Source organism: Dreissena polymorpha, chromosome 11, assembly GCF_020536995.1.
Source record: "Dreissena polymorpha isolate Duluth1 chromosome 11, UMN_Dpol_1.0, whole genome shotgun sequence".
NCBI classification, from domain to species: domain Eukaryota; kingdom Metazoa; phylum Mollusca; class Bivalvia; order Myida; family Dreissenidae; genus Dreissena; species Dreissena polymorpha.
Genome location: NC_068365.1, coordinates 3,924,722 through 3,942,151, shown reverse-complemented (window position 1 = coordinate 3,942,151; position 17,430 = coordinate 3,924,722). Strand labels below are relative to the sequence as shown.

The 17,430-nt window shown below is 34.9% G+C and overlaps 1 protein-coding gene and 1 long non-coding RNA gene across 2 annotated transcripts; both read left to right on the top strand.

Annotated features, from left to right (window-relative positions):
* The first annotated feature begins 1,033 nt into the window (after nt 1–1,033).
* On the top strand, nt 1,034–3,276 carry LOC127850539 (leucine-rich repeat protein SHOC-2-like). Its single transcript, XM_052383655.1, has 4 exons — nt 1,034–1,178; nt 1,397–2,539; nt 2,697–2,870; nt 3,071–3,276. The coding sequence occupies exons 1-4, from the start codon at nt 1,131–1,133 to the stop codon at nt 3,200–3,202; spliced, it is 1,497 nt and encodes a 498-aa protein (XP_052239615.1). The 5' UTR covers nt 1,034–1,130; the 3' UTR covers nt 3,203–3,276.
* Nucleotides 3,277–7,373: 4,097 nt separating this feature from the next.
* LOC127850549 (uncharacterized) lies at nt 7,374–16,006 on the top strand. The gene is made up of 2 exons (XR_008035344.1): nt 7,374–7,498; nt 14,090–16,006. It is a non-coding gene; the product is annotated as an uncharacterized LOC127850549 (long non-coding RNA).
* The last annotated feature ends 1,424 nt before the right edge of the window (nt 16,007–17,430 follow it).

Sequence of the window (17,430 nt, the reverse complement as noted above, 5' to 3'; positions counted from 1 at the left end):
GTTGGAGTCTTTTAACTTTGTGATCTGTCTATTAAGATGTTATTATCAAATGGAATTACTTTAATTTTATATTAATTAGAGAGAAAAGTTACACGGGTGTGTACTTTGTTAAAAAATGACAGAAATATTAGTATTTTGGAACTTTGAAGATCACAAAGTGGTTCAACATTGCCACTAAAGGTTAACAAACAAACTACTTTGGTTGATATTTTTGTAAAAAGAGCATAAAAGTAACAGCAAAAATGATCAAAATGTCGATGGTAATCAATTCAGATTTAAATCTGTACTGGTTATGTCCTTATTTTTTGATAAACACTTCGAGTAGCCGTCGATGTTGACATTTGCTATGTCCACACAAAACGATGACGTCATTCGTCACTTGGATAGAGCGCACGCGCAATAAATCTACCAACAACCGAAAAAGGTGACCGACCGAAACAGGTGACTGGACGATATGATGTCAACATTGTTGAGAAATTGGAGTTTTAAAAGAATGGTAGCCTTGTTTGGTACACCGTTTGGTTGAAGGAAACAATTGAATTCCAGCTGTTCCACATTTTAACTACCGTCTTAAGCGGCGTATTCAGAACAACTACATTTTTACCATAATGTTCGGCATTGTTTGACAAAACTATGACTCGAAAGAAAACATTACATTGCATGGACAACTTATTTTTCATGAGCAAACACTACAAGGGAGGCTCTGCATAGGTTGTCTAATATATTCGTTAGAAACAATTATTGATACTGTTAGCTATTAATATTTCGTTTGCGGACGTTTTTATTGCTATTTTTTTATTTTTTGAATATTAGTTCTTCGTACACAATTTAAATGTACATTGAATTAGTATGTGTATTAAATAATCAATACGCGCAAACCTTTGAGCGAAATATTATCATAAATGATAAAGTGATTCGAAGCTCATTCTTTATTTATATCTTGTATGACAATCGAATGTTGTTAAATAATTTAAATTGTAAAATTGAGCCTTAAATTTCGTGTATATAATCAATTATTGTTAAAGGAAAGTATCTGCATCTACACTATTCTGTACAATTGGCACTCAACGACGTAAAAGCCCCGTCGTAAATAGAACAACGTGAATCCGCGATAACGTATTTAGACGAAAATGATAAGGAATTCAGATTTCATCACAAAAGACAAAATGATCTTTGCGGTAGGTTTTATTATTTTTTTGCTTTTTTATGTTGTTGGTCATTCCTTTATTACTTTGTTTTCTGTTCCGAAGAAAACTAATGAAAACAACATGGCTCGTATATAATAAATTCGTTTATATTACTTATAATCGGAAACAATTTCATAATATTTTAACATTTGTCATATGTCATTGACGAAGTTAAAATATTAATTTCGTATTATAATATCTTATTTCAGACAATATTCACCTTGCTAGTAGCTCGGATTATCAACGGGGAAAACTGCCCTATTATCGGTGTCCATAAATGTGCCTGTACCGTTGATAAACTGACATGTGACAGTCAGCGCCTTACGGCTATCCCAACATTTACGTCTGTAGGGGCGACCATGACAAGTTTAGAGTTAAGAAACAGCAGCCTTAGTAGCATACCTGGCAATTCTTTTGCTGCACTAAATGTAAGTGAGGTTGATCTTTCTAACAATCAAATAAGAACCATTAATGCCGGTGCATTCTCTGGAGTAACTCTGTCTTTAAAAAGACTCAATTTGGCGAACAACCGTCTTACTTCACTTCCAGCTGATATCGGCGTCTTAACGGCAATATCTGAAATTGATCTAAGGTGGAACCCAATACCAGGATTCACACCCGGGAGTCATGGCCGTGGTGGCACTGATGGTCTAACTGACGAAGTAATGAAGCAAATTGGTGATTCTATCACTACGTTCAAGTTCGGCTCTAGCATTGTCAACTCATGGCCACAAAGTCTGTCCCATCTCAATCGATTGAAGGAATTGGTGGTCGCTGGTGTAAACATTCCATACTGGCCCCCTAGTGCATTTCATGGATTTGAAAGGACGTTGACAAAACTTACCATTGAGAATCTTCCCGTAGGATCCGTGCCATACGCTATTGCAACTCTAACACATCTAGAAGAGCTTCATCTTGATAACCTGCAGTATCCATTCGGAGACGCAAGTTTGGTGTCACTCCCTTTTGCAGCAATCGGTGGAACTCTTAAGGTACTTAGTCTGAAGAATGACAGTCTTACAACTTTCCCTGAAGGCATTCAGCAATTACCTTCTCTGAACAGTTTGACCCTGGACGGCAATCATCTTGAGTTTGTCAGCGATGAGGCAATCAAGCTCCTGCAGGTGGCCAACGTAACAATGCTGAGTCTAAAGGACTGCGATTTAAAGCGAGTTCCGGGTGCAATTTCTGACCTCAAAAACCTACAAGAGCTGCATTTGTCAAACAACCTCATTCGAAGCATAGAGAGCACAGACCTGCAGAATCTGTTTGAACTTCGCGAACTAGACATGAGCGGAAACCCTTTGCTTTACATCTCGGACAACTCGCTTTGTGGACTGAACAGTCTTTTGGTACAGTATTATTGTTTGTTTTGATATTATTATAGTACAAAATGGTTTATTAATAATCAACTGACGCAAGCGTATTAACGAACACTTTTGAATAATGTGCATGTTAAATTATGTTTCCTTTATTGATTATTAGTATGATGAATCGTTTATTATTCAGAATTTTAGCCTGGAGAACACATTCCTCACCGAGATCTCCAGGGCATTTAAAAACCTCAGAAAACTGGAACACCTGAGTCTAGTAAATGCAAAAATTGACTGCACGTGTGACATGACCTGGGTGAAATCCTGGATGGACAAATGCCAAGTCAACGAGAAACATCTGGAGATCCTGGTACACATTTTCGTTATGTTCTGTTATAATGCTGCAGGCAATTATTTGTTAGTTTGTTTTCGAAGTTTACACAAATACATTGTGTATTAGTAACTTTAACTCAATGCGAAACGTGTGCTTAAATTTCAGTGGATAAATTGTCTTGATATCGAATCTGAGCGGCCTGTAAGCTGGTTACGGTTAACTGGTTTGTTTTCAAGGGTAACTGTGAGACGATCAATAGGGACATTACTGACTACGCGAACCATCGCCTTACAAGTTGCCCTGGCTTCAACGTTGATAACCAAGTCTTCAAATGCACGGGCACGTGCGTGAAACATGTGTCCGGCTAATTATCGCCTCAAAGCCGTGCTTGCAAAATTTGCAGGGTAACTAGTACTGAATAAAATGGTTATCAAACGTAAAAGGCGTTGAGTGTTATTTACGTTTTTTATAATTATAAGCATACGCGGTAATTATACGCTACATATCAGTAGTGCACGCCTTTACATGTGAACTCACTGTCATTCGCAAAAGTGTTATCTCAATCGAGAAAGCCGTTTTGGTTGCAATATAAAATATTTTACTACACTGAAATAATGATTCTTATGAAACGCATTCTTATTTTACCTTTGTTCGCGAATTAGTTACGGTAATATAAAATAAACACAAATGCAATTCGTCACTTTGTGTAATGACTTCCACTTATATACAGAATTTAATTTTAATGTAGTTATAGTCATTTTGTCTAAAACACATCGATTTTAAATGTATCAGTTTTATGTTAGGTAATAAATATTAAAATTCATTAATATATATATTGTTTTAAATTTGATAGTTCGTTTCTCTTTTTCGCAGATTTTGTTTTCGCATGTTAATATCCGTTTCGTAAAAACGAAACTGTTTTCAATTTATTAATATATTCATTAAGACGTTTTTAGATGTATTAACGTATTATTTTCATTAAATGCGTATTAAATTAGAATACGTTGTCAGGAAAACATGGGTTTCTAGCGTTTAGTAAAGGGTGTAAGATTTAATACTGTATAACAAGGTATTACAATCACAGTCAAACTACGACTGCGTTCTAAATACTTTCACAAACCACCTGCGCACATATTTGACAATAAATGCAGTACTAACGATCCAGTATTAATCAGGTATTCATCTTGCGAATGTGAAGAGGCAAATCAGATCAAACCACCACACGCACAAGACATTCTCGGTCGTTCGGTATCAAACGTACAACTGTGGAGAAACCGACGAAACGACGGGGCACAACCTCCAGGAATAAAATAACCACAGGAGGAACATGTCTAGCAGGAACTTGCGAGCGAGCCTGCATGACAATCTGTACGGACAGGTGCAGGGTAATCTGTGTAGGATCAATGGGATGAGGATGGCAAGACATAATCAACCTTCCAAATCCAATCAGCTTAAAGGAAAGGACTAGAGATTATGAAACTGATTAAAAACATTTATTTACATACAACATTTTTGCGTGTGTTGGAGACTTTCAAATGCCTTTCGAATGACCCATACATGTATTAGAAGACATTTTTGCAAGATTTGCACGTAGTTTTATGATTCTCATTTAATTTCGTGAACCACTATGTCTCGGCTAAGTTGATAAGACTGTCTTGTTCAAATGACCTTACAGCTTTATCTCGGGTCAATCAATGAGGAAGTTCGACTTCTACGGCCACACAGCAATTTAGGCCACCGTACTTGCCCGGGGAACATCTGTTTACTTGCGCACCTTGGTAGACTTAAGATATGGGAGGTTCGGTCTCATTTAAAATGTGTTTGATTGTCTGGATGTTAATCTCTTTTTTGACAGCTGTTTTTGCATTTACGTTCTATCGGTAAAGCAGACGAAAATGCATGCCGATTCATCATACTGAAATTAGGGTTAAGCGTATCCATTGTAAATATTTAAAATAAGTTTAAAGCAATGCATTATTATTATTATTATTTCTCTGAAAATATAATTCAGTACATAAAGTTGAAATACATTTTATTTTATGATAGAAAATTATAATATTCGGTTTGTCAATCACTAAAACGATACAGACGATGACAAATGTAGACGAGTTTAGGTCCAAAACAGTGTGTGATTTTTATGGTTACATCAAGTTAACATGTTCTTGACGTTTCATATGATCCTCTATGCGCAATCACCAATACACAACAACTATTTAAGTTTCATATTTAATTGTTTTGGAGGAATACTAAAAGTGCTCAAACTCACGTTGCAATCATGTAGCGTCCTTGAAATGACACTAAATTTAGGTACTGATTTTAGAATTAGGTTATCAATGTGTCAGATAAATAGTTCTCACAGGTGACCGTTTCGAATTTCTGCTAGGTCGTGGCACGTAGATATGTCTAAATTTGTCTTTTCCAGAACACGACAAATAGAACAGAGGCCTGTTAGGGAATTTACCAGTGAAGGAAATGCGCATCTTTATATTTGACCCAGTATATAATTGGTAATATCGACAGTTTTGCAAATAGAAATTGATATATATAGGTAACAAAAGAGGCGTCGTCTGCCGTATCACAAGAAAATTAATAGGATGAATTTGCTAAGACCAAACTTACACAAAGAAACACTTTTTGTTGAATGTTTATCATATGCCACCATTTCATTCTGTACTGTGGCGATTGTATTTGTTAGTTTGTGCACATGTCGCATTTAAAACAATACGTGCAAATACGAAATTCGAGAGAATATATCGTAAAAGTCACGCTACTTTACACAAATCTAGTGTTCACCCCAATGACATGCAACGATCATTTAATGACAGTAACAACATTTTTAAGTTAGTGTTGCTATCTGGTGGGCTGTATGTATAGTATGGTACTGTCCTCAATGGTTACTTTTCTGAAATATAACACAATAAAGATGCGAGCAATATTTTTCCTCTTACGCATGTTCTGGAGGTTAAGTATTTACATAAATGATATTTACATAGCGCGTGTATGATGTATGACATGACGAACGATTAATGGATTATAATCGCTTTGTATTTTACCTAGATTCCTTGTAGATGTTTCGACCTGTTGACCGTTTGAACTCTAAAACCAGTTTCATGTGATATGCTCGGCATTGACCGTTTCAATGCGGTGGCTCCTGTTTTATTAAGTTGTTGTGTTAAGTGACTGCTGTTTTATTCATTGGTTTTGTCGAGTGATTTCTTATGAGTTTTATCTTTGAGCAACTATGTGTCAATTTCCTTAAATAAAGAACGCAAAGTGGTTGAACGAATAATCTTCGACTTATGGAGTTTTACTACTTCTATATCAGCCATACCTGATGAATCCGATCCTTTTGAGAAAATCACTCTAAAATATATAAGCCGGTTCTAATTTGTATTCGTTAGTTGCGAGTAAGATATGATTCAGAACGAATAAGCAATGTTATTTTAGACAATTAAAATGTATTATTATTTTGCGACATAATGTTACTTTACGACCCGAAATTTTCATGTTGCGTCGTTCGAAAACAGTCAAACTGACATTGAGATGGAATTCATTCATCAGTTGCGCTCTTTAGAGAATTGTAATAACCACGTAATTACCTTGCTGCGTAACGATAGAACTTGTATGTTATTTTCATTATTCATTTTTGATAAGAACCGACGACTTGCATGGGAATATCCTAGGTGAATACATTGTTTATTAAATGGTCGTTTAACACATATGTTTCGTTTTAATTAGCGCTAAATAAAATATAAGCTTGAATGATTACAACTTGTCTCTGGTGACAATCTTCAATCGGAAAATCAGAATGAGTATTAAGCGTTCTTTGTTGCATTTAAATGAACGGGAAGTAACCCTAAAGGCATCCGCTCTCTGATAACAGGTCTCCTCTCTAGTAAACAAGACGCCGCCATGCGATTTTCGTAGGCGTGAGTTCAAATTGTACTAAAGAAAATTCAACACAATAACAAACATACTTTTTGAATGTATACATTTTAACTTATGGAGTTCTTTAAAATAACATATTTACTTTTTTATAAATGTGTTATTTAGGGGAAAATGACGACATGGCCCTTAAAAGACGTTGTCAACTTCTTTCAATAATTTAATCCATATTAGAAGTTATAGTTTCTTATAAAATTAACTGATGTTAATATTATTAAGTCATTATATATATTATACAGCATGTGTATACAGCTACTATGCATGCAATGATTGTACTAATTCACTGTGTTAATTTCACATATAAATAACGCGTATGTTTATATTAACCCCTATCATAAAGGAGAAATGATTGAACCCATTTACTGTACAAGAAATAATTAAAGTTTCCATTTTGTAAACTTAGTATAAAATACGCATTTTCGTATTTAAATTTAATGTTTTTATACATTCGAAAGGATTTAAACACCATGCTTCCCGCGACTGAATGTATATATATACATTTAATTATATACGTTAAATTCACACACTAATGCAGTTCTTTATTCTGCATATTTAACAAATAAAGATTTCCCCCTTTTGATAGATAACATTCCACTTTAGTAACCTGGCACAACGACTTGGTATACTTGAGGCTATCTAACGTTTCGCGACATAGACTCGCACATGACATGTCTTGATGTCTCTGTTTATTTGGAAAAGCAAATTAAACACCAGATAAGGTAAGTCCTCTTAAAAATTTCTACCGGCAATATAAATCCCAATGTGTCGTTATGCATGTATTTTATCACGTCAGATGTGTTTTGATTATATTTGACACATTATAAGTATTTATCTATTTCAGAAATCTTATAAAGAGTCATTTGTTTTTACACGAGAATATATACCCATATTAAAATTAGGCGAGCAAAGTATTAGTTATTTAGTAGTAATTTTATATGCAATTGCTGAAAACAAGTAATAATATAAAAAAAAATTACCATATAATGTGTACGATTAGAGTAGATTTAAAAAATATGCCTCATCATTTCACAATTGCATGACATTTTCCCTTATCTAATCTACCGCGTTCAATAGTTTATAGGCCTTACGATATTTCATGTTTTGTACACTGTTGTTGTTTTTTCTGTTCCTTAATTTCCGCGGCCGTTTAAATACTTTTGTGGGTTGTTTTTATATCTAATACTGTTTATATTATAGTATTTATAATTTATATAATAACAATATTTGGCTTGCTTATAGCGGTGCATATTCTATGATTGTATTAAGCAATCCGTTGTTCATAATCCTGAAATGAACGTTTTATTTCTGTTATGATAATCATTTCACTCGTGATTTTTACAGATTTATCAAACCATACATTCAAACACCCGGCAACAGGTTGTTGATTACCGTGTTCAATGAATGGGTTCATGATATTCGTATTGACATGAACACGCTATTTACTTGAACGTGATGACGTCAAAATGAAGAATTGCGTTTATTTTAACAACTTGGATAGCTCTGTTGAACGATTCCTGACGGTGTCAATCTTCTTCCTTGTTTGACCGTTCTGGAAATTCATGCCAACCCGATTGATGGGTCACTGACGATGGGTGTTTCTCAGGATATATCTTACGATGGCTTCACAGCAAGTGTGTTGACCGACATAAGTTCATCCCTTACTTCGTTAACAATAGGCCACGAAACCGCATTGAAACACTGGCCAAGTACCATGGGTCATCTGTGGAAACTTAGGAAGCTTACTGTGATTGGGTTGAATATGACTCTGTTACTCGGTGGTTTTCATGGCTTAGAAAGCACTCTGCAATATCTTCATATTTCACAGTTTTACACCAAATACCTGTTGGCATTGAATACCTTAAAGCACTTGACGAATTACATTTCACTGACTGTCATCCGACTCCGATCTTGGGTAACAAAATTATAATAGATCAACCGTTTATTGGCGTGCGGGACACATTAAAAATTATGTCTCTTGCTATAAACAATTTAACAGCTATTCCGAATGTTATTAGTAATTTATATCGCCTTGAAAATGTTAGTTTCGAAGGAAACCCAATTAGCTATATTTCAGACGAATCTTTGAACCATTTGTTAAATAAGAACTTATCGTTTTTAAACATGAAGGGCTACAACCTTAAACGGATACCAAGTTCCGTATGGAAATTGTCTAACTTGACAGAACTAATTTTTGCAGATAACGATATTAAATCTATTGAGTACGGTGACTTTCAAAATATGGCGAATCTCCGAAGTGTTTCATTGGCCGGAAATCCATTACGTCACGTGGCGAACGGAGAATTTAAATGTATACATACAAAATACAAATTAATCAAGATTTGTGAGTGATGCACGGGTTACATAATTATGAACTTATTTGTTATTGAATTCGTCAGGCAAATTACAAATGCCGTTTCGAAATCGTCCAGACTATGTACTTTACTTTCATTTTGAACCACTCAATACATCGTGATCTTCCGACAAAGTTGGTGTAATGAGTTACATGTATATCCACATTTATATTCATTTTTTATATGAAACCATAGCTTGGAGAATGCCATTTTACATAAAATTGATCCCATCAATAACATAGCATCAAAACAGTCACCAGAAACCACCAAATTACGATATCAGCAACCAGCATATCAAGCTTATGTCCACTGCTTACATTCTTATATCATTTTTTGCATGTTTATAGTAAGAAAACAAAATGAGAAAGGCGGTTTAATGCAAGTGTGTAAAGTGTCGCCTCAGATAAGCCTGCGCAGTCCACATAGGCTAACGGGGAACGACACTTTCCGCTGTTGTGATATTTTTTTTGTTTAACACAAGTTTCGCCTTAGCAAAACTCCAGTTAAGGCGGAAAGTGTTGCCCCTACTTAGCCTGCGCGGACTGCAAATGACCTGCTCCAAATCTAAAACTGTTGGAATACTGGCTAATTTATGTAACATACTAGGCGGTTATGAGTTAAAAGCTCTGTACAACTTATTGAAACGGCTACTGCGTAATGAAAATTGCCGTCCCCCCTTTTGTTTGAAATGTATATTACCAACATTTAGGGCTTGCTGATTTCTCTTTACGATGAATCTGACAGCATGCCCATTTTATATCACTAGTAGTATATTAGTTTTAAGTGGCACGCTTGTTTTGTTATTTCCAATGCGCATGCATTGTGTTATTTATTCTGAAATGTCGATATTAAATAAAGGCATTAAATTAAATGAAATACGATTATCGTGGAAGAGGTGCTTGTCTTTTCAATATGTATTGATTTTATAAATTCATATCCTGAACGTAAGTTAAACAGATGAATACACAGATAAAAACATAGTACGCAACAAAACAAGTTAAACAATTACAAACAAATAATCAAACGCACGTACGATTTCCGATGGAAAAAGAACGCATTTCCTATATCAATAAAACACAAACGATATGTTTCCATTTTTAATCATACACAACTCGACCAAGCATTAACGATGACAAAGTCCTACATTTTTAACAGTTCAATATAGATTAAATCGATATTTATATTATATATTTTTTCTATCTACTAGAAAACAATTCCACCAAACCGGAATTATAAAGAAATGATTTCACATCAGAATACAAAGGTGTCGGGCAGTAATGACCGCAAGCTTTATGAAAGTGCGCCATCACAAAACACATTGAAACAAATAATTACGATGTCATCGTTTCCATCGTCAATTCAACGTGACGATTCTTGACGTACGACTTTCTTACGACAATGTTCTTGTATAGAAATGTGGATAATACCTAAGACACTGATATGGTTTGCTCTCCTATTGATCTTTGTTACCAAAAACGTTATTTTGATGGTATTGGCTTTTCTCAATCCAGAATGCAAAAACACAAAACCGGAAGAATATGTCGAGTTCTCCGTCTTCTATCGTCTCATGCACATCATCAACTGCATCACACCGATCGTCTACAAGCTTCTTAACTTAATACGCAATATCGAAGTGTTTTTAGAAATCTCTGTCCATGTTTCAGAGGAGCTTGTACATGTATTCTTATGTTGGATTTGTCTATTGTAAATCTAATGTTCGTAAAACTTTCCTATTATATTGTTTTCCTTCTATTAGACATGTATATAAAACAATGTTCATTAAATTACGTCCATTAACTGGTATGTTAACGTGCGAGGTATTACACTGCAAGTCTCACATTGAATATTATCTTAACAATAATACAGGAATGCAGTAAACACAGAATGTGATTATTTTGTAAATTTCTGTATTTAGCTACCTGATTATTGCGGTGATTGCTCGTGCATTTTTCAAACTTTTTAAGATGAGAATGTTATAGACGCAAAATATCTTAGGGCTGTACTGTTTTATGTTTACCTTTATTTATTTTTGTAGGACACTTAATATTAATGTTCATCATTTATTATAATACGCAATTGTCAAAGCACGATACCCTTTAAAGTTACCGGATAAAATCTCTTTTTGTGTTTGCTTTGAAGGTGGCCCAGACTTCGACTTCATTAAGTATTAGACAAACTGCTTTTGTAGAAGGTGAAATTATTTGAAGAAAATATTGCTAATCAATTCAGAATGTTTACCTTAGTTAATGTCCAAATAATAACATATGCATCGCCGGCCTGTCGGGCATATTTACTTTTATCATACCACCGCATTGATATCTGCCCGATATAACGTTGCCTGATATATTTTTTATACCATGGTCAACAGGAAGTTCTTATAACAGTCAATGTTTTGAGTTACGTGGGATTCGCAATAAAGTCAACAAGTTCTATCAACATGAATCAGATTCAACAAAACAAACAATTTGATACCAAGAACATACATATTTTATTCTAGTTTAAAGTCATAAATCACAAAAACGTTTATTTAAAAAAAAAAAACACAGCCCGCACTACATAAGTTTAACGACGTCATCAATGGGACAATAAATCTTAAATATCGATATAGTCATTGCACTCGCAAGTGTGGCACACAAAGTCAAGACAAATGATAACTGTATGCTAATTATTTAAACAAACGATTTAACACGCATATGTCAATATTGACACCATCATCAAAATGTCAATTTCAGTACACATCTCCAAAATGGCGTCTCCAAACTATTCGGTGAAGTGTGTTCTTCGATTAAATTTGTCGCTGCAGTCCATTCCTGATCTCCAATTCAAGACGTTTATAATTAAAGCGGGTGTACTCTTCCCATTCGTAGTGCAAACAACTTTTTTATCTATACGATGTTTAAAATAAGCGATTATTCGTGTCTTCTTTTCGAACGCCGTTGCTACATGTATGTCAACATGTTAAAGCCGGATCAGCAAAATCAGCGGGGATCCGTACATTTTAAATATAAAAAAAAGGATTGTTTTGCAGATTTTTATAAAAAAATCTGGTATGATAAACAGAAAAACAGGTTACTGTCCCATCGTTTTGTAATATATCAGGCTCGGCACGAATAAAATAACGGCTCGGCAAGCCTCGCCGTTATATTTTTCCAAGGTTCGCCTGATATATTAAAAAACGATGGGACAGTAACCTGTTATTCTCAATATAGCACATGTGATGCCTTTACAATAACTTGTGTAAATACCTACGTCAGACTAGTATTTCATGTAGATAACATCATTATTTAGGAAATGTCTGTGCTGTGCCACCTCCTTGTATTGTCGCTTGCTACTGGCCGTTTTCCGCTAATCACATATGTACATACGTATACATTTGCAATTATAATGCATACATTAACACAATTACAATTTATGTAAACGAATTTTCAGTAACATCGTTGCTTTAATGACTGCATACTTCGTTATGAATGAAAGCCATACAATTCTAAAAGGTACCCTTTAAACAAATTATGAATTGGATCTACTTTGCTAGCGGATATCCGGATAAGAGTAGACGTCGCTATTATACATCCCGATCACGTGATCTCGCAACTCGAATGCCAAAATCTTGAACTTCCGGCTAGAACGTATCCGCTCTTAGAAATATAGATTCAGCTTTATGTTATGGGCTTTGAAATTAACCCTACCAACATTTACAGACACACCAACTGTAGAATACACTAAGCAAATTACATACAACACAAAGTAAAGCAATTAAAGACACATTTTATCAAATTTAGTGTTAAATATATACAATTAAAACGCGAACACGTTACTAAGGCCGACGACTTCACAATTATTTAAAAAATGAAAATTAAATATAAGCGTTATCATTATGTTTATTGCTTGTCTAATAATTTGCGAAGTGTTGATCATAAATATATAAACATTAATCCGGAAATTTCTGCCGGAACGGACGTTTCCGGATAAACGCGGGTCCACTGTATTATCTGACAAATGGCGCCAAATGTTAATGTACCGTCTTTTTAAACCTTCAATTAAATAACGCAGACTGGTTTAACGTTGGTAAGATTCGTAAGATTTCTTAAGTTTGCGAACGAGTTTATGAAACGTTCGTAGGAATTAGCGCTAGAACGTTAGTTCGTAAGAATCGCAGAATTCGTACGCACAACTTAAGTTCTTTAATGAAACGGGTCCGTTATGCGCAAATAAACGACAAATAAATTAACTCATGTAAGACGCATTTTAGCTTTCAAGCATGGGTTGTTTGTTCTCTTTAAACTACAACAGCATACCATTGTCTTAAAACATCATGAAATACTTTATTCAAACGTAACAGACAATACGCGGACGCTCTTCTCCCTGTGGCGATTTTGTTTGGAGTCTTTATGTTGTGCGGCGTGATGGGAAATGTCCTGGTGTTAATAGTGTTCTCCTTGGGACGGGTGTACAGAGGAAACAACTTCCGGGTGATCGTGATAATTCTCGCGGTTATAGACCTGATATGCTGTGCACTAATCCTGCCGTCGGAGATCGCAAAACATCGGAACTATTTCAACTTCACGAGTGTTGGTCTTGGCAGAGCAAAAGTTTTCATCACCATGTGGGGTGCCCTCTCTTGTTCATTGGCGCTTCTTGTCGTCTCCGTTGATCGGTACCGGAGAGCCTGTTGCCCTCTCAAGCGACAGATATCCCAGAGTCTTGCTCTTCAGCTGTGTGCGGTCATCACGTTTGGAATCTCGGTAGTAGTGGCAATACCCGGCATAGTTATACATGATATAGTCACAAACGATAAGACAAACATGTACGCACTAAAACGGTTGTATACACGTTTGCAGCATCGCTGTGCGATTTAGAAGACACCCTTTGGAAATGATTTTTCTTAGCTGGTGTTTCAGTAACTACAATAGCTCTGTATATTCCAATTAGTAGACAAATGTATCTCCTCCTGTATTCTAGTCCAGCGTTTGAGACAGGATTAACTGGAAGTGAAAGTAAGCCGGACAACTACGTGCCGCATCAAGACGCGACTCAAAAAAGCGAGCAACCCAACGCATCAGAGACGGCTGCATCCGAAACAGATGTTCCGTTTTTTGGACCTGCAAACTGTCTAGATCGTGGGGAAATACAGTTATCACAACATCAACAGATAAACCAAGTCATTGAAGAGGCAGCAACAGCCGCTAGGGATCGCCGGTCGCCACGCACACGCACACTCGACAGGCTCATGACGTTGACGTCATTTATTTCATCATTTCATCGAAAACATAGCGTGCAGAGAGCACGCAGTCGATATCGTTCCCAACATGTCATCAAGAATTTCCCGTATAAAACGCTTATTTTGTTGATTCTTTCACTTGTGTTCATTACTACGAACATACTATCCATGCTTTTGTCGATACTGTACCCAAACATTATTTACAATGATTCGCAGCAATATGTTGTTTTTACAGTGTTTAATCGGCTTATATTTATTAACAATTGTATAAATCATTTTGCGTATGCTTTTCTTAATAGAAATTTTCGAAAAACAATAAAAAGTATCAGTCCTAGAATAAAGGCATATATGTGTATGTAGTATCATGAAAATCGAAATGCTTGGATACTGTGTTTCAATGCTATATTACTTTTGTTTTTAGTATGCATGATTTGTTAATTTATTTCAAGGCGACATAGATATAGATCTAGGAAGTACTTTGCAGTTCTCTTTTCGCTCGTGTTGTTTCAACGTTATACAATGAAAGAAGAATAGTATTATGATTATTTAGACTGTGAACATTAGGCGTATATAAAATATAATGTCAAAGATAACCATTATACATAGCAACCACAATTAAACGTTTTCTAATTTGTATTTTCATTTCTTCGTCCGGTTGCCACTTTGTAAAACAGCTTTACACAAACTATTAAATGAAACGTGTAATAATTTTAATGTGTTCTTCTTTTTAAAAATGTACATTGTTTTGTCAAAATGACATTATTTGATACAAACCAAACACTATTGTTTATAACCACTCGTTTACATGTAAGCATTTGTATAGACACCTTAATTTTATGTTGACATTGTTCGTAAAAACAACAAAAAGGACAAAGCAAATTTCATACAAGTGATTTTGTATACATATGTAAAAACACGCACAAGCTAAATTAATAATAAGCGAAGTAATCGTGAGATAAAAGACATCTTTTTTGTAAAACCGCTAGAAAGGAAATTTAAATTGGTTTTACAACAACGTCATTACACATCGGATATACCATTAAGGATTATTTCTTGTGAAAAATTGTCTAACCGCCTTATTTGTTTGGTATTTTCTTCCAATATTTGGTGTTGCGCTATGAATGTATATCGTTCGCCTGGCGATATGTAGAGCCAAGGTCCGGTCGCAACTTTTAAACCATTATCAAGATATTCTCTGATGACGCAAAGTACGGGTTATACCCAAGAAACGAACTCGAAATAGTTTTAACCAATCAATGGCTTTTATGTAATAAAGGCTAAATAAATTGGTTTAATAGACACACGATTAATTCATTTATTACTACCTATCAATTTTCTTATTTTCAGGGATTGTTCATTCTTTCCTCGATATTCCTTAAATTAAAATGCTAACGTTAAATGTTCAATTTAATATCTGCGATTAAAGAGAACCGTGCATAAATTAAAGCATCCCTGTTATGCTGCAGCATTGCGTTTATTTGCTTTATTTATTATATATGCATATGAAATAACAGTATGTTTGTTCAATTGACATTTGTGTTGTCAATATGTTTTTAAATACATAAATAGTATTCGCAGGATATATTATCAACAATCCTCTTCTCGTCGGTGATGGTAAACGGAAATAAATCAGGGACGACACGTTCCGCTAAACTTGATTTTCGTCTTCCTTTGAACAAAAAATTCCATATAAGCGGAAATTGTCGTCACTACTTAGCCTGTGCGCACTGCACAGACTAATCCAGGACAACGCTTTACGCACATGCATTAAACCTCTCTTTTCAAAGAGCGCGGCTCATACGTTTTGATTCAATCCTATGTTTACTTGCACTTCATTTTACCCCTAATATCTCACATTATCTATCAATAATCATCCGATCGGACGAACTAGGATAAATGATAGGTGAAAATCAAATGTTAGAGTTATCAGCTATAAAAGACATAAACAATGGGGCATTTTTTCATTGAACTTTTATTTGTTGTGGAGGTATGGCTTGGTTAAATAGCTCCCCTCACTAATATATATGTATACATGCATTTACGTGAAAATATCGTATACAAATTGTATTTTGTATTGTATGTTAGTCTATTATTGTATTTGTATTGTATTTTAGTATATATTTGTATGCTTAGTTCATTGTTGTACACTTGCAGACAGGGAATATAGCCGTAATGCTCAAACTTAAGACCCTGTCTGTATGAACTTAAAGAGAATTGGGCTATAAAGAATAGACGTCCGCCCAGAGTGGCTTATGACAATATTTAAAAAGAAAGTTTATAATACACAATGACAGAAGAATTTATACTTCATATAAGCGATCCTCGTAGTTTCTTAAAATATAACGACAACAACAGAACTCTCCAAATTATTCAATCGTTTCGCGTTGCAACGCTTTATAATTTTCAGGTTTTAAAATCGTCAAAAGATGTATATAAAGGCTATTTTAGAGCATGGTAAATATTCAGTATTACTGTTTCCTCACAAATATCATAACTAAAACGAAAATTTGCGAACCTGAAACAACTTTTTTTCAATTTTGTCAATTTACCAAAGCGTGAAAAGGCCCATTTAATAGAACCGGGCTACCTAAGATAAACATCAAATTTAGCAATTTATTAGAAGAGTTATATAGAACAATTCACTTTTATCCAAAGCAGAAGGAACCAACAAACCAACTAGCAATACTTTGACTACAGTTTAGTCCCATTCATGCTTTATTTATGGGAATTAAATAACGGTCATCATTTAGTAACGTTTGATTTACCGTAGTGAATTACTCCAGGAACTTTCGACAATGATACTGTAACAGTGAAATCTAGTGAAGTGATTTTTTCTATTAACTGTACACTGAACCAAGATAAAAATGAACAAAGCATACAAAACTTAGGCAAACCTCGCGCAAGCGTCGGCGGACCCTTTGATCTCTTACGTCACACAGACACATATTAATTTAACATATCACCATATAAATTTTAAACAATAAAACTGAATACATATATTTTACGAAAGCTTCACTGGCTAAATTGTGTATGCTGTGCACAAAATAACTTCAGTAAAACACTGAAAATAGATTCAAGTTCC

What these genes read in the sequence shown, in the direction of transcription:
- LOC127850539 (XM_052383655.1), top strand. Translation starts at nt 1,131, where the DNA reads ATGATAAGGAATTCAGATTTCATCACAAAAGACAAAATGATCTTTGCG. An exon ending in AAGACAAAATGATCTTTGCG is followed by an intron (nt 1,179 to 1,396) that starts GTAGGTTTTATT and finishes ATCTTATTTCAG; the next exon opens with ACAATATTCACCTTGCTAGT. An exon ending in GTGGACTGAACAGTCTTTTG is followed by an intron (nt 2,540 to 2,696) that starts GTACAGTATTAT and finishes TTTATTATTCAG; the next exon opens with AATTTTAGCCTGGAGAACAC.